The 25,514-nt window shown below is 40.6% G+C and overlaps 1 protein-coding gene across 9 annotated transcripts in view; it reads right to left on the bottom strand.

Moving 5' to 3' along the window:
* The window catches only part of fynb (FYN proto-oncogene, Src family tyrosine kinase b), a 90,630-nt gene that overhangs the window by 2,131 nt on the left and 62,985 nt on the right, over positions 1-25,514 (bottom strand). For 7 of the 9 annotated variants that reach the window (XM_040124408.1, XM_040124405.1, XM_040124406.1 and 4 more), the window contains 9 exons: positions 23,150-23,248; positions 20,056-20,159; positions 19,473-19,622; positions 15,045-15,209; positions 14,551-14,706; positions 10,314-10,493; positions 8,035-8,111; positions 6,431-6,584; positions 4,027-4,158 (listed from right to left, as the gene is read on the bottom strand). In XM_040124408.1, the coding sequence (XP_039980342.1) occupies positions 4,027-4,158; positions 6,431-6,584; positions 8,035-8,111; positions 10,314-10,493; positions 14,551-14,706; positions 15,045-15,209; positions 19,473-19,622; positions 20,056-20,159; positions 23,150-23,248 (1,217 nt within the window). The remainder of the gene's footprint in view (positions 1-4,026; positions 4,159-6,430; positions 6,585-8,034; positions 8,112-10,313; positions 10,494-14,550; positions 14,707-15,044; positions 15,210-19,472; positions 19,623-20,055; positions 20,160-23,149; positions 23,249-25,514) is intronic. The other 2 variants (XM_040124410.1, XM_040124411.1) reach the window with 2 other exon arrangements.

Here is a 25,514-nt window from a genome sequence, read left to right as displayed (position 1 = left end):
CCGGGGAGGGGGGGGCTCCTAAACGGGTCAATATTACAGCTCCGTGGAAACCCAACACTTTGATTCAGCCTCGATGAGCTTCAGCTCAGACAGTGAGGGGGTTCACATCTTTCTTATTCATTCAGCTTTTTCTTGTATCGCATTGTGAGACGCCCCTTGTTGCTTACAAAACCTGAAACGTCAGTGGTGTAGGACCAAACAATAAATATCAATTTTTTACGAGGATCATCCTGATAATAATATGACTGGGAAGAATATCCACGCAGCATTCAGTATATTAATGACTATCAGGAGCCAACATTCGTACACCAGGCTGATCAGTCAGTGTGATATAAATCCAAAAAAGATCCCCAACTGGAGCCTCACTCTTGTTTCTGTTACACACTCACATGAAGCTGTTTTAACCATGGAGTTTGCTTATTCTTTTAATTCTGGAGATGTGACTTCTAAGTATTGTCCAAGCAGCCACTGTTGTGCCTACCATGATTATATCAGAAGTCCTCCACTTGATAGGTTGTGGATTTGGGTTCTGTCCCCTAATAAGCTAAATAATCTCGGAGACAACGGTGATGTCCTTCCCATCCAATTGCTCAAATATCCCAAAACTGTTCTCCAGAAGGGTTGGATAACGGGACAGTCCCAAATGCAGTGTACCAGGGTGCCTACGTCTTTCTGACATTTCCAACACACACGCTGCTTTTCATTAAACCTTAGTGGTGTCCAGTACTATATGGGTATTATTCTGTATCGGGTGAATTTCCCCCGAGCTTCCCTCATGTCTTTCTCCATGTTGGACAGGATTTTCAGCCATTCATCATCCTCCATTACACATCCCTAGTCTTCCTCCCGCAGCCACACTCGGTGGCACTCCTCAGGTAACGTGCAGTAGTCCGTGATGGGGTTTCCATCTTTGTACCGAATCCTGGAGGTAATACAGTTCCCCATTGGTAGATACTTGGAAAAAAAACGATTTCCCCTTGAGGTTATATGTATTTATTACATCAGAGTATGACATACACACACTCTCTTCATATAAATCCGCAATAATACGCATCCCATTAAGGTGCCACTTCTTCCAATATACTTGTGTCTTTCCAGTGCTAATCACAGAGTTTTGCCATAAGAAAGAATGGAATTGTTTACACTATGATAATTGATATACCTAATGTATTCTGGCCCAGATCTCCGAAGTGAGACACGATGGGATCAGATACAATATGTGAACACTGAGGTAATCTATCAACAGGGGTAAATGGAAATGACATCGTATTGTCATTAGTAAACCACACTAACTGGTTATCTTTATTCCAGTGTTTGGCTATTTCGCCCAAGTCAAAGGAAATATAGCACAGTCTTGAACTTGCTAAACCTAGGCCTCCTTTGTCCCCAGGAGACCGCATTATACTACGTTTTATTTATTATTCGATCCTATTGTTTAACGATCTCAGGAGATGCAGTAACTGTATCATCATGAGTATATAATTGAATTGTGGTGCAACCACCATTTTTAATACATTAACTTTCCCCCATAATGTGATCTTAATTTCCCCCCATTAATCTAAATGAGTTTACATTTTTTTGCGGCACTGGTTTAATATTTAATGCATTTCCTCCACATCACATCTTAGATTAGTATTTCGTCCCTTTTGGGATCCATTTAAAGCCAACAGTTGTCAGTAAATCTGGATTACACAATCCAGAAACAGGCATAGTTTCTGACTCTGTCCGATTCAATAAGTGTGGTATTGAATTCAGTGGGTCTTTTACCAGCATCCAAATATCGCCGGCATACAATAACAATTTGGGCTCCTTCCCACCTCCTTCCGACCCCCTAATATTGGCATATATCAGGGGGGTGGATGCTCTGATGGCAGTAGCCAGTGGTTCCACTACAATGGTGACACAGTGCAGTTTAAATAGAGGTGAGATCACGCCATTACTTATTACCGCTGCCTTTGGGTCTTTGTATAATGTTTAATCCAGTCAATAAAGGTTGGTCCAAATCTGCAATGTGTCAGGGCTGTGAATAAAAGATCTTATTGAACTGGGTCAATGCCTTCTCAGCATCAAGCCACAGGGCAATGACTGAATCAGACAGGAAAAGAGCCAACCAGTTCAAATGTAACAAGTAGCTCACTTTTGAAAAGGTTCACTGTCTCTTAAGTCTGAAACAAAACACCTAAATCGCCAAGGAACCAGAGGCTGGTCCTAATAAGTTACATTTACTCCATTACATGTACAAAAGTGACTTTTTGTACTTGTTTGTCGAGTTTTAATGTTACTGTATAATGTATACTTTTACTCTGTAACATTCGCATACATCCTCACGCTACTTTTATTTATTTCTTGTTTTTATCCGTATTGTGTTAATGGCACATCCTGTTCTATCCTCCTCAAAACTTCAGAGACTGATGGTCTGCTGATCCCGTGTCCGCCGTGACTCTCTAATGACTCTGTTCACAGAGATTCAGGCGAGACGAACCATGCAGGGTCTCTTTTTTTCCCTGCTAGAGGTAGAGATTGCTTTTTAAACAGCACTAGTAACAGGGCTATAGTGAGCTCTAGATGTGAAAGCTGGTCTGAGGTCAGTATTGCATTCGCCACTGAGCTGACAAAGTATCAACTCTGTGCACGCTGCCTTTACACCCACACATGTAACCCTATATATTTGCAGTGTATTAGGCATCAAAACTACTACTTTTCCTGAGTTCTCTCATAATGTAAATACAATACTTAAATACTGTACTTTTTACTCCATTACATTTACTAGACAGCCACAGTTGCAGGTTACTTTGCATATTTTACATGATAAACATGATATGATAAACTTCAACACATTGCTATCTCAAAGACGAAACCAGTGGTTCCAAACCGTCCTGGCTTATTACCCCAGCAGTGTCTAGCTGGGGACCCTTGTCATGTTCGAGACCCAAAAAGTTACAATCCAATATTTCCCTCCCCATTATAAATTGAAGATTAGAGAAAAACGAACTAGGACTAACCCCAGCTAACTGTATATGAGGTAGTTAAAACTAGCTCCACCTTGAACAGCTACAACCTTATAACGCTGCTTACACAACTACTTTTACTGTACAGTACATTTTGCTGCTAAAACTTCTGTACTTTTACTTGGGTAGAATTTGAAATTCAGGACTTACACTATTAATGGTGTATTTTTAAATAGTTGCATTTATACTTTTCTTTAAGTAAATAATCTTACTCCTCCCTCCACCACTGGTCTTCAGCATCCTGTTTACTTACCTGTCTGTTAAGTGTATTAGCTGGTGTCTGGGATTATATTTAAGTATAGAAACCCTGTGACATGTTGATGTCTTTTCTGATAACCACATGTTCCATGCATATTTATTTTGTTGTTTTTGGCCAGATTACCATTATAAGGAACAACAAGCAAAGTGCAGCATGAACAAATGTGTTTACTTGCTGATATACAGATATAAAATATATAATAGCTTTATAATACTCGAAGATCATCCTTTACCGTACCTTTACTTGAGTATAGTTTCTCACTACTCTCCACCTCTGTCACGAACTCAGTGATTGCTTCAGACAGACATCTGTTAGCACGACGCTACTCCCTCAGCTGTCTGCGTGCTAACCTTCCCTACCCTCTCCCTGAAGCACAACCATCCCACCAGCCCCATCTGGATAAACATGTGTTCCCCCTCCCTGCATGGAACTGCACTCTGAGTACACTTTGTGCTCAGGTTCTGTCTGAAATTCAACTTGTCCCGCTGCTGAGTGGCAGTAGTTACGGGTTATCTCACATTCTGGCATGGAGAGAAAGGTTATCCATGCATTAAAAGAACCTTTTACTCCCATAAACAGCAGGAGGGGCCGCCTGATATCATAGTAAAAGCTGTGTGTGCTTTAGTAACCACTCTACGGTTCATATGAGAGGTTTCTCCTTATCAAACCACTTTATCGACGCGTCCCATTGGCTAAAGGTGAAAGCGATGCCGTTCCGAGCCTCCGCTGCTAGTTTACCCCTCCCCCACCCCTCCTCACCTGGGTAAGGCACCCGACCCTTGGTGACCAGCTCTGTGAGCAGGATGCCGAACGACCACACGTCTGATTTGATGGTGAACTTCCCGTACAGCGCAGCCTCTGGGGCAGTCCACTTGATGGGGAACTTTGCACCTGTGGGAGAGCAGTGAGATGAACAGAGCGTCTCAGCGCATGTACAGGTTAATTTACATAACCTGCTACCTTCTGTCACATGTCGTCCTCTCTTTCTTGTGACAAAACCTGTGGTGTTCTAGGCCAGCTGGCAGCGCAGTTTTCTCCGGCGCTGCCTGCGTTGTTAAGTTAGCTGTATTTCTTTGTTCAACACTATTCAAGCTAATACCTACCAAGTGGGGAACTGCACTCATTTTACAAATCAAGATCAGCACTAGTCGTGAGGAGTGCTATCCTGTAAAAACAATTGTATTATATCCTCTGTGCTTCCTCAAAAGAATTTATATCTGCTGTGATGGAAATTCATGGCACCCCCCCCCCACACACCACTAGAGGACAAGATGACAACGAAGCAGTTTGAATGCGTCTTGAAGATGTGAGCTCTGCATTTGAGAAGAGGCGCTCTGGTATCAGCTGCGTGCACTACGGCGGGTGGATGACCCTAGTCTAGAGTCATAAAATCCACATACTCAGAGCAGAGTTTTTAATCATTAATTAATAGTAAATTGTTAAACTACTTTCCGTCACAGGCTGTAGGCTGTGTGTGCACCTTTGTGGACTGTATTTCTAAGAACGCGTCTCTCATGTTAGTGCTAACTGGCTCTGAGTTATCCAAACGATTTGTATGGACGTAAACAATAAGGTGATCCGCCACTGTTGTGACTGTATGAGTTGTTGGTATTTTGGTGGAAAATCTGCTGTGTCTTAGACTTTGTACTGAGAACAGACGTCTCAGAACCACGTCTGTTTCTGGCGCAGCATCGATGTGCTGCCATTTTAACGAAAAAAAAAACTAAATGAACCCAGCGAATGTGCAGCAATGACAGAATAATGCTTAAAATGTAAATAAACTATTTTATCTGATCAATCCCAGCAAACATAGGCCTTAAGTCGACCCCCGCTCCAAAGAAAACAGTTTACAGTGTTTAAAGCAAGATCATCAATAATTGAGTGTGAATCTATCTCTAAGTTAGTATTAGTGATTCTGACTGTGCCTCTTGTCCACAGCTGCTTCATACTGTATGCGACAAGCTTCTCCTTCAGTTCATTAAATCCCTGCGGCCGTCTGAAGGCAGCAGGACACATATGTCGATAAATCTGCAGCCTCTGATTAGTGAAGTGCTGTGTTTGCCTTTATTGAATTATGTGCAAATGACAGCAGGCTGCTGTAACCCGGTACAGCGCTACACACATCAGCCTGGTCGGTTATGACTTGGCATTCTGTTGTTTAAGTGGGAGATGTCAGATTACAGAGGTTGAGTAATCCTGTGCGTCACTGCCCCCTTTCCTCCAACTTTCTTTTCAGTGCAGTAGCATTTTATGTTTAATTCCTGGAATGCATGATGGTGCAAATGCTGTGGTGTTACATTTTACGGTATGATGTGACCATTCATGACGTGAGATGCAGCAGAAATAAAACTAAAATAGCCTCAGATTTATGTGGTCATATAAACGGCCTCATCAACATTTTTATGTGTTTCTATCATCTTTGTACAGGTTAAACAAAAACCTACAACGTCTGCCTCTGGCTGCAGATTTGAGGTTGTGTGTTCTACACCATCCAGACAACCATACAATCTCCCAGAGAAGCCTCTTTCAGCTGTGACAGTGTTACAGTTGTTTCGGAGCGATGAGACGTGAGGTGTGACTGGCTAAGAGTGAATTTAGTAATCACCACGACCTCTGATTTATATTCCACCTCAGCCAGCCCTTTTGACAAGACTGACACAAAACGCACACAGACACACAGACACAGACACACACACACACACACACACACACACACACACACACACACACACAAACGAACAAACTATATATATGTGGTTCATGTAGGTGCAGCAGGTCAAAGTGGCTGGCTGACACACCTATATATGGGCGTATATGTATATATATCATTTATTATTAACGATTAACCGACTATTGGTTGTTAATGCAGCTGACTATTGATTCAGTCACTCGCTTAAAAGTGGCATCGCTAATCACTACTATCTGGTTAGTGCAAAATACCCTCTCCCAAAACAGGAAACACTCTGGCCAGCTTCAGTGGTCTGACTCTGATTGTGGCTTCATTGCTAACTACTTGCTTTTCATTTTGATGTGGGCTTACGGTGAGAATTTCCTCCATGACCTAATGCAATCATCCTGCGAATGCGTGCGAGTGGGAACATCAGGAATGTGCATTTAACAAAATGTGTGTGTTCGTGTGTGGGAGAGGAGTGGGGAGCCCCACCTTGCCGAGCAGTGTATTCATTGTCTTCAATGAGCCTGGCCAGGCCAAAGTCTGCGATCTTGCACACCAGATTGTCTCCCACCAGGATGTTGGCGGAGCGCAGGTCTCTGTGGATGTAGTTCATCCTCTCGATGTAGGCCATGCCTGCTGCCACCTGGAGCACAGCACAGTGGGCACGCTGCATCAACACTCGCCAATGACAAATAGTTGATGTTATTTATGGCGCATATTTGAACTGTTTTCTCTTAAACATGCAGGCCTAGCAAATACTTCTGTGCTGTTTCACCTGCAGGAAACAGAAAACATGCTCAAGCTCAGGGGGGCTGATTTCCAAAGGTGACCTATTACAGATGACTTATTACCTGCTTGATGACTTATTGAACTCTGGGTCAAAATAGGATGCACTGCTACTTCCTGGATGTATTGGTTACGAAGAAATGTAGTGTTGTGAAATGAGTGTTTTTTTCTGTGCTGTTTTCCAAAATGAAGAACAAGCCTCCAGTTGATCTATTAATGAAGCGGCTGAGAAAGACCCACATTTTGTAAATTATCAAACGCATGCTGGTATTCAGATAATTTCTGTACTGTAATGGCTCACATGGTTAATTCAGAAAAAGGTAAATTTCCACAGCAACCATTCCAACAGTGCAACAACAGAGTCATGTCATACTTACCACTCTGTTGTTCCCAGTTTCTCTTTTAACAGATATACCGCTTTCTCGTACCAATTATCTCTTCTCTCTCTTTCTTTTTTTTTGCTGTTGAAACTCAACACTCTGCCCATGTTTCAAAATAAAAGCCTACTGGCTGAGCTGCTGGAACGTGAAAGTCAATATGAAATATCTGCGCAGGAAGTGTTGAGTTTGAATTGAAACAGAAAAAGAAAAAGAAAAATAGAAGCAAAATTTAGTAAAAACTGTATTTTTTAAAAGAGACATTGAGTAACAGGGCTGAGTAAAGCTGAAACAACAATCGACAAAAAGTCAATTGACAGAGTTAATTGACAACTATTTTGATGATTGATTAAAGTCACTGCTTTATTTTTCAAGCAAAAAAGCTTCTCAAATTGGAGGATGTGACATTTTACATATTTGATAGTAAATTGCATATTTCAGGATTTTGGACTGTTTGCCCTATAACAGCAGTTATGGATATGTCACCTTGTGATTTAGGAAACTATGATGTGCATTTTCTCTATTTTCCAACATTTTAAAGACAAATCGATTAATTGAGAAAATATTGGCAGATTAATTACTAATGAAAATAATCGTTAGTTGCAGCCCCACTGGTGAGTATGACATGACTCTAGTACAGCACTGATTCCATCAGTTTAACACAATGAATTTACATGGAGGGAGTGCTGAGTTTACATTAATAATAGCAGCAACAGCAAATTAACAATGAACCAAATTAGGAAAACAGGGAGGTTCTTAATAAAATATAATAAAATGTACTTATCTTTACAACTTTTCTGTTGTTTTCCAGAGACCAATGACGAGCAACAAGTTTACTACTCCTGTTACTTTCATGTAACGGAAACACACCAGTGACCAGACACCAAAGTGTCTACAGAGAAAACATGAGGTTCTTTGATATAGGTGTACCTGTGCTGCCATGTCCACCAGGTTTGGCAGCTTCAATCCTCGTCCTTCTCCATCCTTCAAGAAATCCAGCAGGCTCCCTACAGTGGACACAAACAGATGTCTCATGTTAGTCCATGTACACATACATGTCTTTGAAGACGAAACTTCCTGCTCTATGTACTACATGCATCAGCGAATCAGTGGTGCCGCAAACCAAAAGCAGCAATATGACAGCTAAATGTTTTGGAGACACGAGGTTTGTAATTTGCATGTTCAGTTCTAGTTTTATATCATCAACAATAATCAGAGAGGATAAATACAGGACGGGGGGACTGGATGATCACTACAATTACTTTGACATTCATAAAATTTCACAATGCTTCTCCTTTTTTAAAACACATTCTCCTCTCCAGCTTAATGGGCTGACCTAGATGTGGCAGCCCCTGCATACAGCAGACATAGTGATGCACATCAAAGTTTCCATTATTGTGCTCTTTGGTGTTTAATCCACAGCTCTTTGTTGTGGGGTTTTTAAATTCCAGGGTTTTGGAGGATTGTTTTGAAGGCCTTAATCATTGTCAGTCTCTTTGAAACAAAGGCTTACCATACCACAACAGTTACTGTTAATCTGAGGGGAACAGAACAAAAACACTTCGGCTCAAATGAAACACATTTTGCAGAGCCTGCATGCATGCTTGTGCACAGTGCCATAGACCTAAAAACACACTAGCACACAAACAGGCACATATATAGAGTCCAGTGCTTTACATTTAGACCATTCTGAACATTTTACTGTGCTACTGTAAGAATTTTGCTCTGGTCAAACGAAGCAAAGGGCTGGGTACTAATGCTATTAATTCTGTTGCCCCGCAAGCTGCAGGGCTGTCTATTGATAGGTCAGCCCATCTATCAACGCTTCGGGCCACAGCAAGTCTCGAGAATTTGAGAACTACATTTTCTTTGGATATTCATGGTCCCCAGAGGATGAGACCCCCTGACCTTTCTTCTTGTACCAACATCAGGCCCAAATTTTCTACTAGCAATGACAGCACATTCAAATCTAATGGCAGACTGCCGTTTCTGCTAAATTAACTCAGCTTATTCATGCCTCCGAGAGGAGTCCAGGAGTTTCACCATTTAGCCAAAAATATAAGCTTTATTCACAAAATATTTAATCTTCATCCCATCTCTAATAGCCAGATATTTAATATTTTACTGAATATAGTCTTGCACCCCAGGGGATAAATCTCTTAGATTTTAAAGAATAATTTTTTGCCCTACCACAGAATTACTGCTCTAACCCTATGTGCAATCATTTGTGAATGAAAAGTCAAAGCATCACTTAAGCTGATTTTATAATTGTGTGCCTCCCCAAAAATGTAAGTGCATGCTGGGGCTACAGAGATATCACAATATCTTTTATAAGTTTCTGATAGTGAAGACAGCAATTAGGAACTTGGACTAAGACATCTGCTGCTTTTCAGTAACACACATCTAACAAAGCGATCTCCACTGCAAACCTTAACCATGACTGAAAGAACGCAAACCCAAGTACTGCAGAAGTCTTCTACTCATAAAGAGACAAGGTGAAATAGAAGTTGCCTGGATATATCTAGAGTCATATAATAACATCAATCACATAGTCCAACTTTGCTCTACATCACAAAGTAAATGAAAGAAAGTAAACACAGTTACTGTGGGGAATCAAATTAAAAAGCACGATATATCCTGATTACATACAATACATTCATCTAATGTTGCATTGGTGCTACCAGCATTTAAACCATAAATCGAAACCCACATTGTGGGTATCTACTGTGGACTCAAGTTAACCCCTTGCACTGACTATACTATAAATCCAACTCCAATTAGACACACAATGCCCAGGGTGAATATCAAAACAGACAGAATGTAGCCAAAGTATTGCATTACCCTGCGAGTTAACCGCCAGTAATGGGTGATGTATAGAAAAATTACAGCTTTGGGTCCAAAGTCAGGTTCGGGTCTCAAATTTGGCAGCATCAGCTGGGTCTTAAAGATGCCAGTGCATTCCAGGTTCAGGCCTCAGCTCTAGACCCCTGCAGAACTCACCCTCTATTATGGGACGCAGTGAACACTGCAGCCTCAAGGGCTTGCTAGTGGAGCTTTAGAATTTGGGTCTTGATTTAATTTTACATTTTCAATATGACTTTCTACAGTTCTGTTTTCTGTTTGGTAAAACAGGAGGAAATACCATGTTCGTGAGCTGTGCTAGTTAATGGTGTGTATATATGCACATATTCGAATGTGTGTTCATTTACCTTTGCCCATGTACTCTGTGACGATGTAAATGGGCTCCTCAGACACCACAGCGTAGAGCTGCACCAGCTTGTCATGGCGGAGTTTCTTCATGATCTGAGCTTCCTCCAGGAAGGACTCTGGTGACATGGTGCCAGGCTTCAGAGTCTTCACCGCCACCTTAGTGGTGCCATTCCACGTTCCTGGCATACGCACACACACATGCTGGCATCAGTGCACCGCCAACATTGATTCATATTTAAATCATGTCATTTCAAAGCAAGACTTGAAAACCCTGCTGTCTAAACTGAAGAGATGTTTGGCAGGAGAGAGGAAACTCTAGTCAAAAACAAAGGGAAAAGTCTTGCTTTGAAATGACAATTAGGGAAAACATGCAACACAGAATGAGATCAGGGGACAGTATGAGAATCAGTCCATCTTTAATTGTCATGCACAGAGGTTGTACTGAAGGATAATTAAATGGGTACAAGATTTAGAGTGGACCTTGATTTGAAATGGCTTTTAAAAGCCAGGAGAGATCCAGCAGGGCTTTGGGAGAGACAATATGCCAACAAGGGAGCAGATCATCCTTTGTAGGCTGATTAACAAAAGCGAGCCTGTAAGCTCCTTACTGGTTGCATGACAGTTACTGTAACGCAGCATGGCTATGCCACCAATGTGCACTGCCTCTACCTACTGTGTCAGAGTACGCATAATAAGATATGGATCACTGTATTGGATTTCAATTTTGGATGGGCAGAAGCAATTTGGGGTTGGGCCTTTTAATTCTAGAAGTTGATACTGTTTACCTTCCTTTGACAGTTTCCAACTGTAGTCTTCTACTAAAACAGAAATGACTGAATTCAGGCTGTGGAAGGACACTAGCAGGTCGGGTTGATTATGACACTGTTTAAATTTTTTTCTAAAACATTATCAATGCTGAGATAGCTTTTTCTTTACCTGTGACCGTTTGTATTTATTGTTAGTGGCACAGGCGGGTATATTGCTCAAATTGCGTGAAAATGAAACACAGTGTCCTTTTTATCATGTTTATTTTTTGCTGTGGATTGTGTAGACCACTTCATCCATTCATTCATACAACTGACATTTTAATTCTGTTTAAGGGAATACCATCTTGTTTGGATGATCTGGCTGGATTATTATTTGTTTAAATTGATTGCAGGGAGAGGGAGAGATCGAGTACTGATTGAGCTAGACTGACTTATAACAAGAGAGAGAGCGGCGCGCTACGGTGTCAATTCATAAGCCTGTCTCTACAGTAACTGTCTGTGCCTTTAAGGCAACAGTCGAGACAGTCAAGTCAGGCAGGAATTATCAGCTCCACCTCCCGTCTTGCCTACATTGTTTCTAGTTTCTTCTTGTCTCAACAGAAAATGCATTTGCAGGTATGAAATTAGACAGTGACTGCAGCTGCATTCTAAACCACTGATACACACTTTCTACACTGCTTGAAAATGACGTGTTACCAACTTCTCTACTGTGATGTGGGTGTGCAGGCGTAACAGGCCTAGGCCGATGAGAAAGGTCCTGTTGTAATTGGTCCAGACTTCACAAACGATGGTAGCTTAATAAATGTTGACTTTTACTTAGGTAGAAGGGGAGAAGGTTTTTTTTTAAGTCTTTAATTTTTATTTAAATGTTATCTCTCATAATTAAAATGAAAGTTCTCCCACTCATTTAGGATGGGTCAGTTGGGCAAGCAGGGGCGCCCAGGCCCGTTGGGCCCAACCACAACGCCGTGGTATTCACTTCAGTGAAGTGGTCCTCCATTTATCTCATTCTGTGACAGTAATGGATGCAGGAATTAGTAGTGACCAAAACAGTAGACAGAGCCCATCAGCTAACATTTTGTCTCCATGTTTTTGGTGGGTTAGGGGGTTTAATTGAAGAATAAGCTCATAAATCAGAGTAGGCTTCTTTAGTGATGCAGCTGGGCAGACATTTTGGGATTTGGGACCGAGTGGGTGATAACCACCTGCTGGGTTAGGATCCCACAGGCTGGGTGTCATCTGGGAGAAGACCTATCCCCAGTGTCTGTCCAGCTGGATTATAATTATTAAGCACGCACACCCTTATGTTCTGCAGTATGGATATCTAAGATGGCAAATATTAAACACATTCATATGAATATACAGAGTAAAACATATAGATAAGCTGATAAATTGTGAAATTATTTAATGAATAATTTAATGAATTGTTACAACTCAACTCATATTTCATTCACTCATATTGTCATAGTAACACTGAATTATTGGATTTCATTGCATTTCATTATAGATTTTTCTAGTTCAAAATGTCCTTTTTCAAAAGTTTGGTTTTAATTCATAATGACATTTTCCTAAATGACACTACACAGTGTTACTTTTCATGACTGCGGTGTTGTCACCAATACCCATCCACTCACCCCTCAAGCCAATTACATGACCCCAGCCTTTCTTTGAGAGACCATTAACTTCTATGAATTCAGTGTCCAACCAAAACTGTAAGGCCTTTTTTCAGTAAAATATTCATGCCAAGGTTATTTTTATATTTATTTTCATTACTGTAAAGAACGAAAAAAGGTCTTGGGAGACAAATCATAAATGTTACTTTAGACTCAAAGTCACTAAAGGGGCCAATATACTCTGTCCGAACTGCTTGTTGAATACTCTGACAGCTTCGAAAAAAACCCTCTCCTGTCACCTTTCCAACGCTGGATTAGGGGGGTCTGTGCCCAATCACTTCTGTAATTTACTGAAACTGACAATCTGCCATTCACACCCACTTCATGCTATAATTAGCCAGATATGTGTGGAGGTGAGATGAGAGTCAAAGAAAGTTCTCTCTCTAGCTCTCTTTTCTTACACAACTATTTGTGGCAGTTTTCATGTGTAACACTATTAATGTCTTCCTGGAGAGACTGTCTGAAAATGTGTGACGTTACCCCCATTTTTACCCCCCCCCACCTTTGGATCAGGTATAAAGACTTTTGATTTCTGATGTGGTTGGACAGCATGTCCTCTGAACAAGCTTTGACAGCGTTAACTGGCCCTAACTGGGTTGTATGTGTTTGATTGGCAGCTGATGTAAACGATGTAAATAAATTTGTGCTTTTAACTGTAGATTACAAGCTAAGGACAGACAGATTTTTGTTGATGCTGGTATTCAGGACCATACCAGGTAGCCTCTAGCTAACCAATGTTGACATTTGTAGGCACATTTTTAAGCTATTCAAAGTGCTAAAGTTGATTAGCTAAGTAACTCTGTATCCCACACACTTGTGTTGCATCACAATGCTGCATCATATATATATATATATATATATATACATAATATATTTAATATTTGTTTGCTAGTTCATTAAGCAAGCCAAGGTGCAGGACAAGGCATGTGTCTGTACTTACATATGTGTGGTTTGACTGTCTACATGCAAAGAAGTCCTTTGTGTACATAGAAAGAGAACCAACAGCTTTCTCAGTGGTTATTCCGCAGATTTGGGCACTGTCATCAATACTAAAAAAATGAATCTCCATTTTAGGTTCTTATTTTTTCCTTTACAAAATGGGTACAAAACATGTAATGGACAAAATAGATCTGTAAGCTTTAGTAGGAAAAAAAACCCCTATTAATTTCAGTTGGAAGAATAACACCAATGCCAAAGTAATTCTGAAACAACCAGTATCAACACAGTATACAGACACAATAACTACCCTCCATTAAAAGTAGCAGCTAGCTGGCTGATTCAGACTTACTTGGGCAGTGTTTTGATTTTAAAGATGTTCCTTAGAAAAACATGCAACTGTGAAAGGAAAAAGACAGTCTTTCTCTTTGGTTGCTTTTGTTTATATACAGTATATGCTTTGGTTTATACATTTCGTCCCCTTAAAATGATTTATCCACAATTTGTTTCACATGTATTTAATATTGGCCATTTTTGAGTATCATACTGCAGAGCATACTCAGTGATTTACTGGAAAAAACAGCCGGGTAGAAAACTATTCACGAATTCAAACTGTTTTTCAAAATCTTATTTTATGGATTATGTGTTACAAAACACACAAAGGAATCCTGCGGGTATGTTGGAGAGGGATAAGATAGCATTTGCTTTCATCTCCAATTAGTTAACAAAATTGCAAATTGTTTCTTGGCACATTTGAGAATGCACAGAAAAGGATAAATTAAAATCTCCACAATTCTTTCCAGGGTGGCCCACTGTGAAAATGAAAAAGAAGGAGGGTAATTTTTGGGGGATTTTCTTACCATAAAACACATCAGCAAAACATCCTGTCCCCAGCTTTACTTCCAACTCAAGTGTGTCTCTGCTGATCTCCCAGGCATCATGACTCAAGCCCAGAGTGTCAGGGATGTAGTTCACACACACGCCCGTTAAATTAAAGCACAAACCATCCGCACTCTCTACAGGGGGAGGGAAGGCAAGGCACACAGGGTTAACTACTGGGGAGAGGAACATGCAATGAGGGACATGGAAGGAAGCCATTTCTACACTGTGAGAGCAGAGTCTCCTGACACATTGGACGTTTTTCAGGATGATTTTGGGAGGGAGGGCTCAGAAACCAGAAGTTTTTTCCTGGCAACATCCCCAAACTAAGAATTATCAAAATCTCCTGCCCTACTTTCTCATCTGATCCCCTCCCCTCCAAGGCCAGATTATTTGTTTGTGTTTTGGAGTCTCTGCTGGTTCAGTGTGGCCCTTTCCTTGTGACCTCATCTTCTAGAGGCGACCTGATCCGTACCCATCCAGACCTCCCCAAACTGCCCGTTCCCAAGACGCTTGATTAGCTGTAGTGACTCCCGTGGGATCTCCCACACGTCTTTGGTTTTGACGGACAGGTCGGCGAGTCGGGGCATCCCCTTGTGGCAGGGAACCACCAAGCGACAGCAGAGCCCGGCGGCTCGGTCTGCACACGCCGCACCGCGATGCACAAACGAGAGCATAGAGAGAGATGTACAGAGAGTTAGCATAGCGTCCAGCAGGGGAGAGAGCCTCAAAGCAACACAACAACTAGAAACAACAATGACAAGGGGCAGAGTACACAAGAAAGCCCTTGCCTTCTTTCTGCTTCCTGGATGGTAAAAGGCTGCTTCCAGGTCAGAGGATCCAGCAGTAATCAGTCTAATATGCCCTCCCTGATCTTTACTGATCATCAAATCAACCAGAGTGCTGCCTGGCTGTTCACATCTCAAATGACTATTTATGGGCATCAGTACTCAGCCTGTGAAAACAGTTTTATAATATCTTTTGTGGCTCTGGAGGACCTTCGTCATGTCTGAGAAAATGACCCTGATGCTGTACATACAATCTATATACAGAAATCCAGCGTTACAAACTGGGGGTGTGAAGTTTGAAAGATCTGGCTGATTTTAGGCACGGAGGGTTTAACAAAAAGACACGAGGCGAGTTGCATTATGCGAAGTTAAGGGTCCAGTGTTGTTAGACTTTTACCCTAGCTCCAGTTTCTGCCTCTGATGTATTACCATTTCACTGAAGGCACAGAGCTAAGTATTTGTTTTTCCGAAGATAACTACGGAGCCAAACCCAGTAGGCTTTTTAACAAGACTTTCTGTGTACCGGAGGCATTTCCAGAATCCTTAAAGACTCCTCTAAACATCTTGTTGAAAACTTTTTTCCATCTGCTGCACAGTAAAAAAAAAAGAAAAAAAGGTGAGATTCTTAAATTATGAATCTTTGCTAATCCAGAGAAACATTGGCGTACAGAATAACATACTGTATGCCCTTGCCAATTTTCCTCGCCAATTCTCTTGACTCTTAATCTTGTTTAAATCTGTCTTTTGAAAATTCGCTCAACTTTACGGAAGCGCAATACTACATTGCTGCATCACTCTTCAATTGAAAAAGAGACGCCATGATAATGTGACCGTTACATGGTTATCGTTAATTACCAGTAACATGCATTTTTCCTTCATTTATGTCCAATTATCAGTGTTTTTTTTTTTTTTTTTAATTTAGAAGCAGCTTTGCAATTAAAGGCTGGTGTTTTTTTAATTATAAATGTCTTACCTTACAATTTTGAATTATTTTAGGGATAAATTATAATAACTTGTTATTTTGAACCCAGTCTTTTCCACTGTATTTTGCCTTCCTGTGGTGGCCCCATCTTGCTGAATGAATAAACAGCAAATATGGGTGCAGGTCATAGTAAAAGCAAAGGCTCTATATTATAGCTCACTTTGGCCAACAGCATCTACAACTTCACTTTACGATAATGATGGTAATTTATGTAAAGAGACAGCTCCGTGCGTCAGTCACTCATCTGGGAAATTTGCATCCAGAGTTGTGGTTAAACGTGAAGATAAAGTGCTGGGACTTAATGCACCATGAGAAGCATTAGCAGCCATGCTTGTTTAGACGGCTGAGTGGTACTCCAGCTGCTTCCATTTCGATCCTCCGTATTCCTGCATAGTTTTGTCACTTTAACTGATGACACCATGTCGTCTGCATCATGAAATCAATCATCTGCTGCGTTTACTCTGGAGGAAGTGCTAGTGTTTGCCAGTCATTGATTAAACCGCTGAATTAGGGCAGAGTTTCCGTTGATGCCCCCATGATGATATCTAGAGGACCTGATATCTGGTGTTGGAGGTGGTGGTGGGGAGTTGCCCCAGGGCTGTTTGCATAGGGCAGTAAAGATGAGATAAAGGCCCGTGTTCAACCTTCAACTCGGCCATTAAAGCCCATCTGGCCTGCCTGCTGTTTCAGCTGCTCTGCTCAGACATCAATACAGCTCTATGTTCACTCTGCTGGCTGTCACTAAACCTGTCAATACGTGGGCCGTATCCTACTACATGGCAGCACCGTGTAGTAGTTAAAAAATAGGCACTGATCTAACCCGAGACAGCGAATGAATGGGTTGAAAGCGACAAGAAGACTGCACAAATTTTCACCAGGATTGTCTTCTGTTCCTTCAAACAAAAATTTCTGCTATCATCTTAACTTTAAAGGTGCTATAATCACATCTCAATTCAATACATAGTGGCTTCAAAGTGCCACGGCCACGAGCAGAAATTACACTGATATGAGCTCATTAAATTTCCCAAGTTTCTTTTGACTCAGATCAACATTATGTTTTTAATAGACTAATTGATAAACATTTTAATAAAACCGTTGACATTTTTATTTGTGAAATGTTAAAAGACTGTAATGACTGAAGGCCATTTCTGCCAAGAAAACACAAACCAAAAAAAAGGAAATGTTGAGAATTACAAAAATGTAACAGTAATTAGTAATTTAATTTTGACTTAGTAAGTCATAATTATTAGATAGTAAAAAATGACTTACTAAGTCAAAATCACGAAATACGTAAATATTTTTTATGTCTAACTTTTAATCTGGTTTTCTTTTGCTGGTGGAAATGGGGTCTCAACAGAAGCACTCTCAGAGAAGATTCATGCAGTCAGCAAACCGACTCAGCCATGTAAGTTACAGAGAAACATTTTTCCGGAGTTTGCTAACATTAGCCACCATTTGCGAGTGAATAAATCAGGCTGGAGCAGCAAAACCTCTGAGTGTACTGGACTGACAAAGGGGTGTATTTTATTGCTAAAGAATTCAACCCTTCATTTGCAATAGGAAGAACATTCCATTTGTTCTTCCCGCTTCCATACTTTCACATTAAATGTGTTGTCATTCAAACGTGCAGCCTAGCTATTCTCAAGGCTCTTCAGTTACATCTGAAGAGTATCCAATTGTATATGATTCCAGATACGTTCTTTAGCTCTTTAAAGACATGAAAAATAGAAGAAAGCAGAAAGCCATAAAAGCACAAGCCCTGAAAAGAGTCAAGGTTATTTGCAAAGGTGTGTTGTTGGCTCCATAAGTCATCTGGAGTGGTGATAAAATGTAGAGGGGGGTTAATGTTCCGTGACACAAACACATACAGAAAATCCATGGTGTTGATTTTAGGGCTTAAACATCGAAATGTCAATGTGCCAACTAGAGCATGACAGGAATAATATCCTTTTCATAGTGAGAGGGAGACAGAGAATGAGAGTAATAAAACAGAACAAATGTAAGAGAACAAAGGACATTCTGACTCAGATATACTGCACGTCAAACTTACGATTATACATAGGTTCAAATACGGACAAGCTCAAGAGAGAGAAAAAACGGAATGCATTAGTAAAACTAAAACAGTGATTGCTGTTTCATCCTGTAAATCTGATTACCAACAATGTGGCAGCAGCACGGATGCAGCGGTCATCTCCTGAGAGCACACACGGCCAGGAGGAACAAGCTTAATAAACACATCTGGATGAGCTCACAGTGACGCAAACTTAAACTCTGACACACTCATTTCCTGTCTCCCTCTGCTTAAGAGGGCGCTAACAAACTGTCTCTCCACTCTCACTACAACATCATGTTTCTTATTGGATACATTACGAATGACCCTAAATGACTAAATATAAACGCATATAAGGTTACAAACTCAAATAATTTGACATACAGCAGCTTTCTTTTCTTTCTGGGTGTGTCTCACCTTTTATTCCTGTATGTGAAAATGTGCTGGCAGACAAAATAGAATTATATAGTGTAACAGTGTCTGCTTAATGCAATCTGGATCAATTGGAGGAAATGGACATTGGACAGAAGAGAAGACTTTAACGTTGCTATTTGAGGCACCAGTGTTGATGCTCTGTCTCCACTATAACAAATCCCTCTATGGCAACAGCCTTCTTTTTAATGGAGAGTGGGACATGCAGTCCTTCATGTATTTTTTACCCAGGGAAAATTGCGGCCAGACCACTGAGTGGCAGCGTTGTTGGTTTTCAGGCCATTTAACATACCATATTCTTTCACTGCTGTAGGCTTCAAGCTGCACAAGTCAACAAAGCTTAGCAAGATACAAAAACACAGCTTTAAGTCTGGCCTATATTTACATGTTCTTTATGTCTGTATTTGCTGCTGTTTTTCTCTGCTTCTGCCCAGAAAACATCCTAAAATAAACCAGGATACGTACTAAAGTGAACCTGAATACATCCAAAGGTTAACCAGAATACATCCTAAAATTCATCAGAATACATTAAGTCCTAAGATTAACTGGTGTCTGTGTTAAAATTAAGCAGAATACACTCGAATGTGTCCTAAAATTAACCTCTATATACAAATGCAGTGTAAATGTCAGTGAAAAGCTTAGTTTTTATACCTGAGTAGTGCTGAACAAGCTGCTGCAATGTTTCAAACTGAGCCCTGGTGGTGATGTAGTAGCCGCCGCTGTCCAGCTTGCGAATCTTATAATGCTTGACGTGGTCGCCTTTCACATCGTCCCAGTCTCGTATGGACAAAGAGAAAGCACCTGGGGGACACAGATCAAGTGTTCAGGGAATGAGGTTTGAGTGACTGAACACCCAGACCTCCAGAGCTTCAGAGCACTCAGTGTTCACTTTAAGTAACCGACACTTTTCAATTCCCCGCTGTTACAGAAACAATTTGTGTGTCAGGACTCAAAAAGGAGTGGTTGACACACTGCTGCAGTCCATTAAAGCCATGTGGGAAATATCAGAGCTCAGAAAACCTCCACGGGTTCTGCTTGTAATTACACTCTGAGGCCGATGTGAACGGTTTTCCCCCATAGGTTTCACGGCATTAACACACACACACACACACACACACACACACACACACACACACACACACACACACACACACACACACACACACACACACACACACACTTTACGCTCAGAGTCACACAGGTTGATGGTGTGAGTTTGTGTCTGTGGTTTTACCCTTTGTGGTTTCACTCTCCCGAATGAGATAGGTGCCTCGTGGGTTGCCAGTGGACAGCAGCTGCCTCTCTGCATCTTTACGGCCCAGTTTACCAAAATACCAGCTGCAATTACAGGACAAAACACGTCAACTCAAACAGTAGATTCAGAAGACCATGATGTGCTGCAACCACTTTTTCTTTGGCTGTAGTCATGCATGAGGTCAAGTTATTGTATTTCAATAGTCAGTACAACTGACCAACAGTGTAAAGAATTTTCGGGTTCCTTCTTAGTCAACATTGTTTGATCTTACGCAGAACTGTGAAGGAACTGGGATCTAGCTACCTGAAAATCCTTAATTAAAGTGACTTACAATAAGGCACAGTTTTAATGTCATTACTCAGAGATGTGACAAACAGTAACATGGCTAACGATCAACGCATTAAATTGAAAGCTGCTCGACGCCAGAGTTACTGAGTGGGAAAAAAAAATTTCCCACTCAATATTTAGGCCCATAACACACTCACATTAGGGCTTTTCTCTGACTAATCCTGGCCGACTTCCCACACAAAAATAACACTTTGATACCCTTTTTGAAGGCTTTTGTTGGTCATTTTGTCTTAGTCTACAGCTGTTTGTGTTTTAATGAATGTATCCAGAAAAAAGTCGTTTCAGAGCCCGTCACGTGAGCTGCGCCTCCCATTGTGGCGAGCATTCCAAAACATTTTGCAATGGATACTGCTGAAGATCATTTGAAATATTTTTGGCGAAATATACACAAATATAAACGTATTATAAAACTAGAATTACTCTGCCAACCAGTGAAGTTGCAGTTTACATCCACGACTGTTCAGACTCATATATATATATGTAGTGAAAACTTTGAAGGAATTTAATAAAAGGTGGATTTGATTTGTGATATAAGGATATATAAACAAAATGGATTTGACTTGACTTTGTTTAAATCTGTCCTCTATATGTCTACTAGATTAGTGTGCAAGATCACTGAGAGAAACACAAAACAGAGTCAAATTCCTTATACAGTTAGGTACATAAGTATTTGGACAGTAACACAATTTTGGCAATTCATCAGATGTGACTGAAGTTCAGACTTTCAGCTATAATGCAAGGGGTTTAACAAAAATATCACATTAACCATTTAAGAATTACTACCGTTCTTATACATAGTCCCTCATTTTCAGCAGCTCAACAGTAATTGGACAATCCAACATAATTATAAATATAAGGATTATTTTTAATACTTGGATGAAAATCCTTTGCAGTCAATGACTGCCTGAAGTCTGGAACCCATGGACATCACCAAATGCTGAGTTTCCTCCCTTGAGATGCTTTTCCACGCCTTTACTGCAGCCGCCTTCAGTTGCTGCTTGTTTGTGGGTCTTTCTGCCCTCAGTTTTGGCTTCAGGAAGTGAAAAGTATGCTCATGTATAAAAATGGCTGCAATTCCTAAACAGTAAATGCAATATTTTTGTTAAACCCCTTGAATTTAAGCTGAAAGTCTAAACTTCAATCACATCTTGATGGCTTTTTTCAAATCCACTGTGGTGGTCTACAGAGGCAAAATCAGAAAAATTGTGTCACTGTCCAAATACTCATGTATCTGACTGTATGTGTTCACATGCCTGGCCAATATGTAAAGCTGACTGTGATAAAACAAAAAGTTGTAGCCATGACATTAGACAATGCTTCAAATATGAAGCTACAACTGGAAGCTTCACACAAATCTTCAACCTGTAAGCACAAAGCATCTATACAATCACCACAGTTTCAGGGTGGGCACCCAAGATTAGTGTCATCCATTGAATATCTGACCAAAAGTGAAATATGGTCACAATCTCCTCCTCTGTTCCTGAGTTATGGAGTTGAATACTGGCCAGAAAAGTGCTTTTGCAGAACACTGTGATGTCACAGTGAAGTTGACCTCTGACCTTTTACATATAAAATCTCATCATGTCATAACTTTATCCAGTGAAAGTTTGTCATAATTAGCATATGAATTCTTGAGTTACGGCCAAAAACATGTTTTGCGAGGTCACAGTGACCTTGACCTTTGACCCTTGACCACCAAAATCTAATCAACGTTCAATCAATCAAATCAATGTGCCATATTTGAAGACATTCCCTCAGGGCGTTTCTGAAGATATCACGTTAACGAGAGATGGATGGAGAATCCGAAAACATTATTCCTCTGTCGCCAGTGCGGAGGGATAATTTGGGCTCAAACAAGGAATTTTTTTGCTATTATTGACAATGTAGCTTTTATTTTCTCAACTAATCAATTTATCAGTCTATAAGAAAACATCAGAAAACAGTGAAAAATATCCACCGCAATATCCTACAACACAACACACCATCAAATGTCCTGTTTTGTGTGAAGAACAGTCCAAAACCCCAAAATATACAGTTTATTATAATGCAAGAAGAAGAACATGGAACCAATGTTGGGCATTTGTGCTTGAAAATACGTTAAATGACTAGTCGCTGCAGCTCCAGATAAAATATATTGGACAAACTGCTGTGACATTAACTAAGCACATTTACAGTATGCTTCCCACAGGCTGAACTGTTTGTAGGACACTCCATGACCCTTTCTTTATTACAACCCCCCCCACAACAAAACTGACCTTTTGCCCCGTGCCCAATGATAGATTAGGCTCTAGGACAAAATTCTCAGCAGGCTGTTTAGTCTGACCAACACTTTCATAATGTGTTTATATCAGGCTTATTTGTTTACTGGCAGAGATATTTCTTGTGACATTGCAACCAAAAACAATGGTCAACAGTGAGGGGGAAGTAAAGTTAAAAGGCTTTTAATGCCTCATGAAAACATAACTTTTCAAAGTGGTTCTCACCTGGACGGAAACTAAACAGAGAGAAGGAAAAAGACAGGAAAAGTAAGCAGTATGACACCACAGTGCGTGTTTCGAGGTAGACCTGCAACCACTCGTCCTCTCACGCTGCACATGTGCGGCTGCCAGTCTGCGGCCTTGTGTCCACTAATCTCAAGCTACTTTATATCACATCGTAGATGAAAGTCACCAGTGAACAGCTGGTCTCTAAGGAGCACTCAAACACGCATACACACACTACTTACTCCTCAGCCTGGATGGAGTCCACTGGAGCCACGTAATTACTGGGAATGTAGCCGCTGCCACCGGTGGTGAGCGAGCGAGCATCCCACCAGTCCCCTTCACTGAAAGAGAGAGAGAGGGTTGGGAGAGAGGGATAAGAGAAGAGGAAACACATCAATACGCTTTATTTCATACTGTGTGAGTGGACATTGTCTGTGCCACTAAACACATCAAAGTACAGCTTTACTTTGACTTGTTCACCAATAATGTCCATATGGAAAACATATAGGAACAAGTGTGTCTGTAGTGAGTAAGACAGAGCGTAACATGTGGCTCTGGAAAGGCAGTTTGGGGTTCGTTTAGCCCTGCAGCCACCCGTTCTAAAAATGCATAAACATAGGTAAACACTGCACAGGTTAAAGGGAATCAACCAGTCAAAAGGAATGCAAGTTGTTAAAGAATATTTCAACATTTTGGGAAAGATGCTTATTTGCTTTCATTAACTTATCATTTATTCCCTTAGTGTGTCCTCCAACACAAAGTTGAAAATAAAATATGCACTATAATCTGAAAATTAATACACATAATATAACAGAGCTGGGGAAGAAAAAAAAAAACTTATACAAAACTAATTACTGGCCTCCGTCAAAAATAAATAGGTGACACAGACACAAATGGTCTGGTAATACTTGGAAAAACCAATGAACACCCTCTAAACATGATCCCTCATAAAGTTCATATCCTCGAATTATCTGATCGACACTATTTTCTTAAAGTGAATAATACCCCGCAACATTTTAAATCATTCCACAGAGAATTTCACAATTTTACTCCACTTATGGAAAAATATTTCTTGGCTTTCTTTCTGATAGTGAGATGATAAGAAGAATATGAATCTCGTGTCTGAGTATGGAGCTGGAGGATGTCGTTAGCTAAGCACGAAGCGTGAAGGCGGGAGCTTGGCTCTGCCCAAAGTAAAAACATACCTACCAGCACCTCTGAGGCTCACTATTAAAACAGACTGTATCCTGTTATTTTAACGTGTAGAGAAAGAGTCATGTGAAAAAGATAACAAAAGACAAAGAGTAATTATTGTTTTTAAATTTCTTTTCATATGTAGGTTAAATAGGCAAGATGCAGCAGAGTAAATTAGCAAGCTTTAGAGGTATTAGGAGGTGTTTTTTTGGTCTTTAGACAGACCCAGGCTAGCTATTTCCCCTGCCTCCGGTATGTGTGCTCAGCTAAGCTAACCACATCCTGACTTCAGCTCCACGCTCAAAACACAGACATGAAATCTTCTCTCACTCTCAGAGAGAAAGCCAAGAAAGATTTTTTTTGTTTCTGGAGTCAAATTGTGGAATTCTGTGGGGGTTAATTTTAAATGTTCAATTTAAGAAAATGAAAACATTTCAAATGACTTGATGATATGAGCTTAATGTTAAGTTATGTATGTTACGTTTAGTGGACTGTTATTTCTTGTTTTAGGTATTGGCAAACCATCTACATCTTCTAGAGAGTCTAGCCGTTTCCCCCTGCCTCCAATCTGAGTGTTAAGCTAAGTTAGCCACACCCCTGACTGCAGGTCAGAACTTAATGCATGGACCTAAGACTGATCTCAGTCATGGGAAGAAAGCACATACGAATGTTTCACAAAACGTGAAATTATTTTTCAAATAATAAATATAGTGTTACTGTTTTATTGTCACTGTTTTTTAGCCTCTGCACGCAACTGCTTGTGGGTGAAATTCTTGAAAGTGAAAAAAAGGGTAGAGGAGGAGGGAGGAGCGGCTCCTTAAAGACCTCTCAGCCTGGATGCCCACGCAGCCAGTAGTGCCTTTCGCCGATGTCCTCTGTGCATCTCTTTCTCACTAACCACCAGCTCTTTTTGGACCCATCTGTCCCTCTCTGCGCCTCAAATGCTCTCATCTGTCCAGCCACTCAGCTGCTCACCTTCTATCTTTCTCCTTTCCTCAACTTTCTCATATTTCAGTTGTCTTCCTTTCCTATTCCCTCTTTCTATTGAACTTTAAGACCGAAAGTCCATCACACCTCCTCTTCCTTCGTATTGTTTCATTTTGAAAGCCTAGTGTTTATTCGGCCACATTACTTTGAAGTACTTGAACTGTCTATCATATCAAAACATTAAGATGAGATACAGACCTTTCACTTAAAATGCATTAAATTCATTCATTACCTTCCACATTTTTGATATTTGCCGATGTTGAAAAGGAAAAGGGTAAAGTAATTTGGCACTAAGAGTCCCCAGTCTGTTTAGTGGCTGACTTTTTGTGAATTCATATTTGAGGTGACCACTAAAACGCCAACGTCTGACCATTGTGTCCAGCTTAGAGGAGAAATCAATCATAAAACACTTTCAGCCTGATGTGT

This window comes from Xiphias gladius, chromosome 4, assembly GCF_016859285.1.
Source record: "Xiphias gladius isolate SHS-SW01 ecotype Sanya breed wild chromosome 4, ASM1685928v1, whole genome shotgun sequence".
In the NCBI taxonomy this organism is placed as follows: Eukaryota; Metazoa; Chordata; class Actinopteri; order Istiophoriformes; family Xiphiidae; genus Xiphias; species Xiphias gladius.
This window is presented reverse-complemented; position numbering and strand designations above follow the sequence as displayed.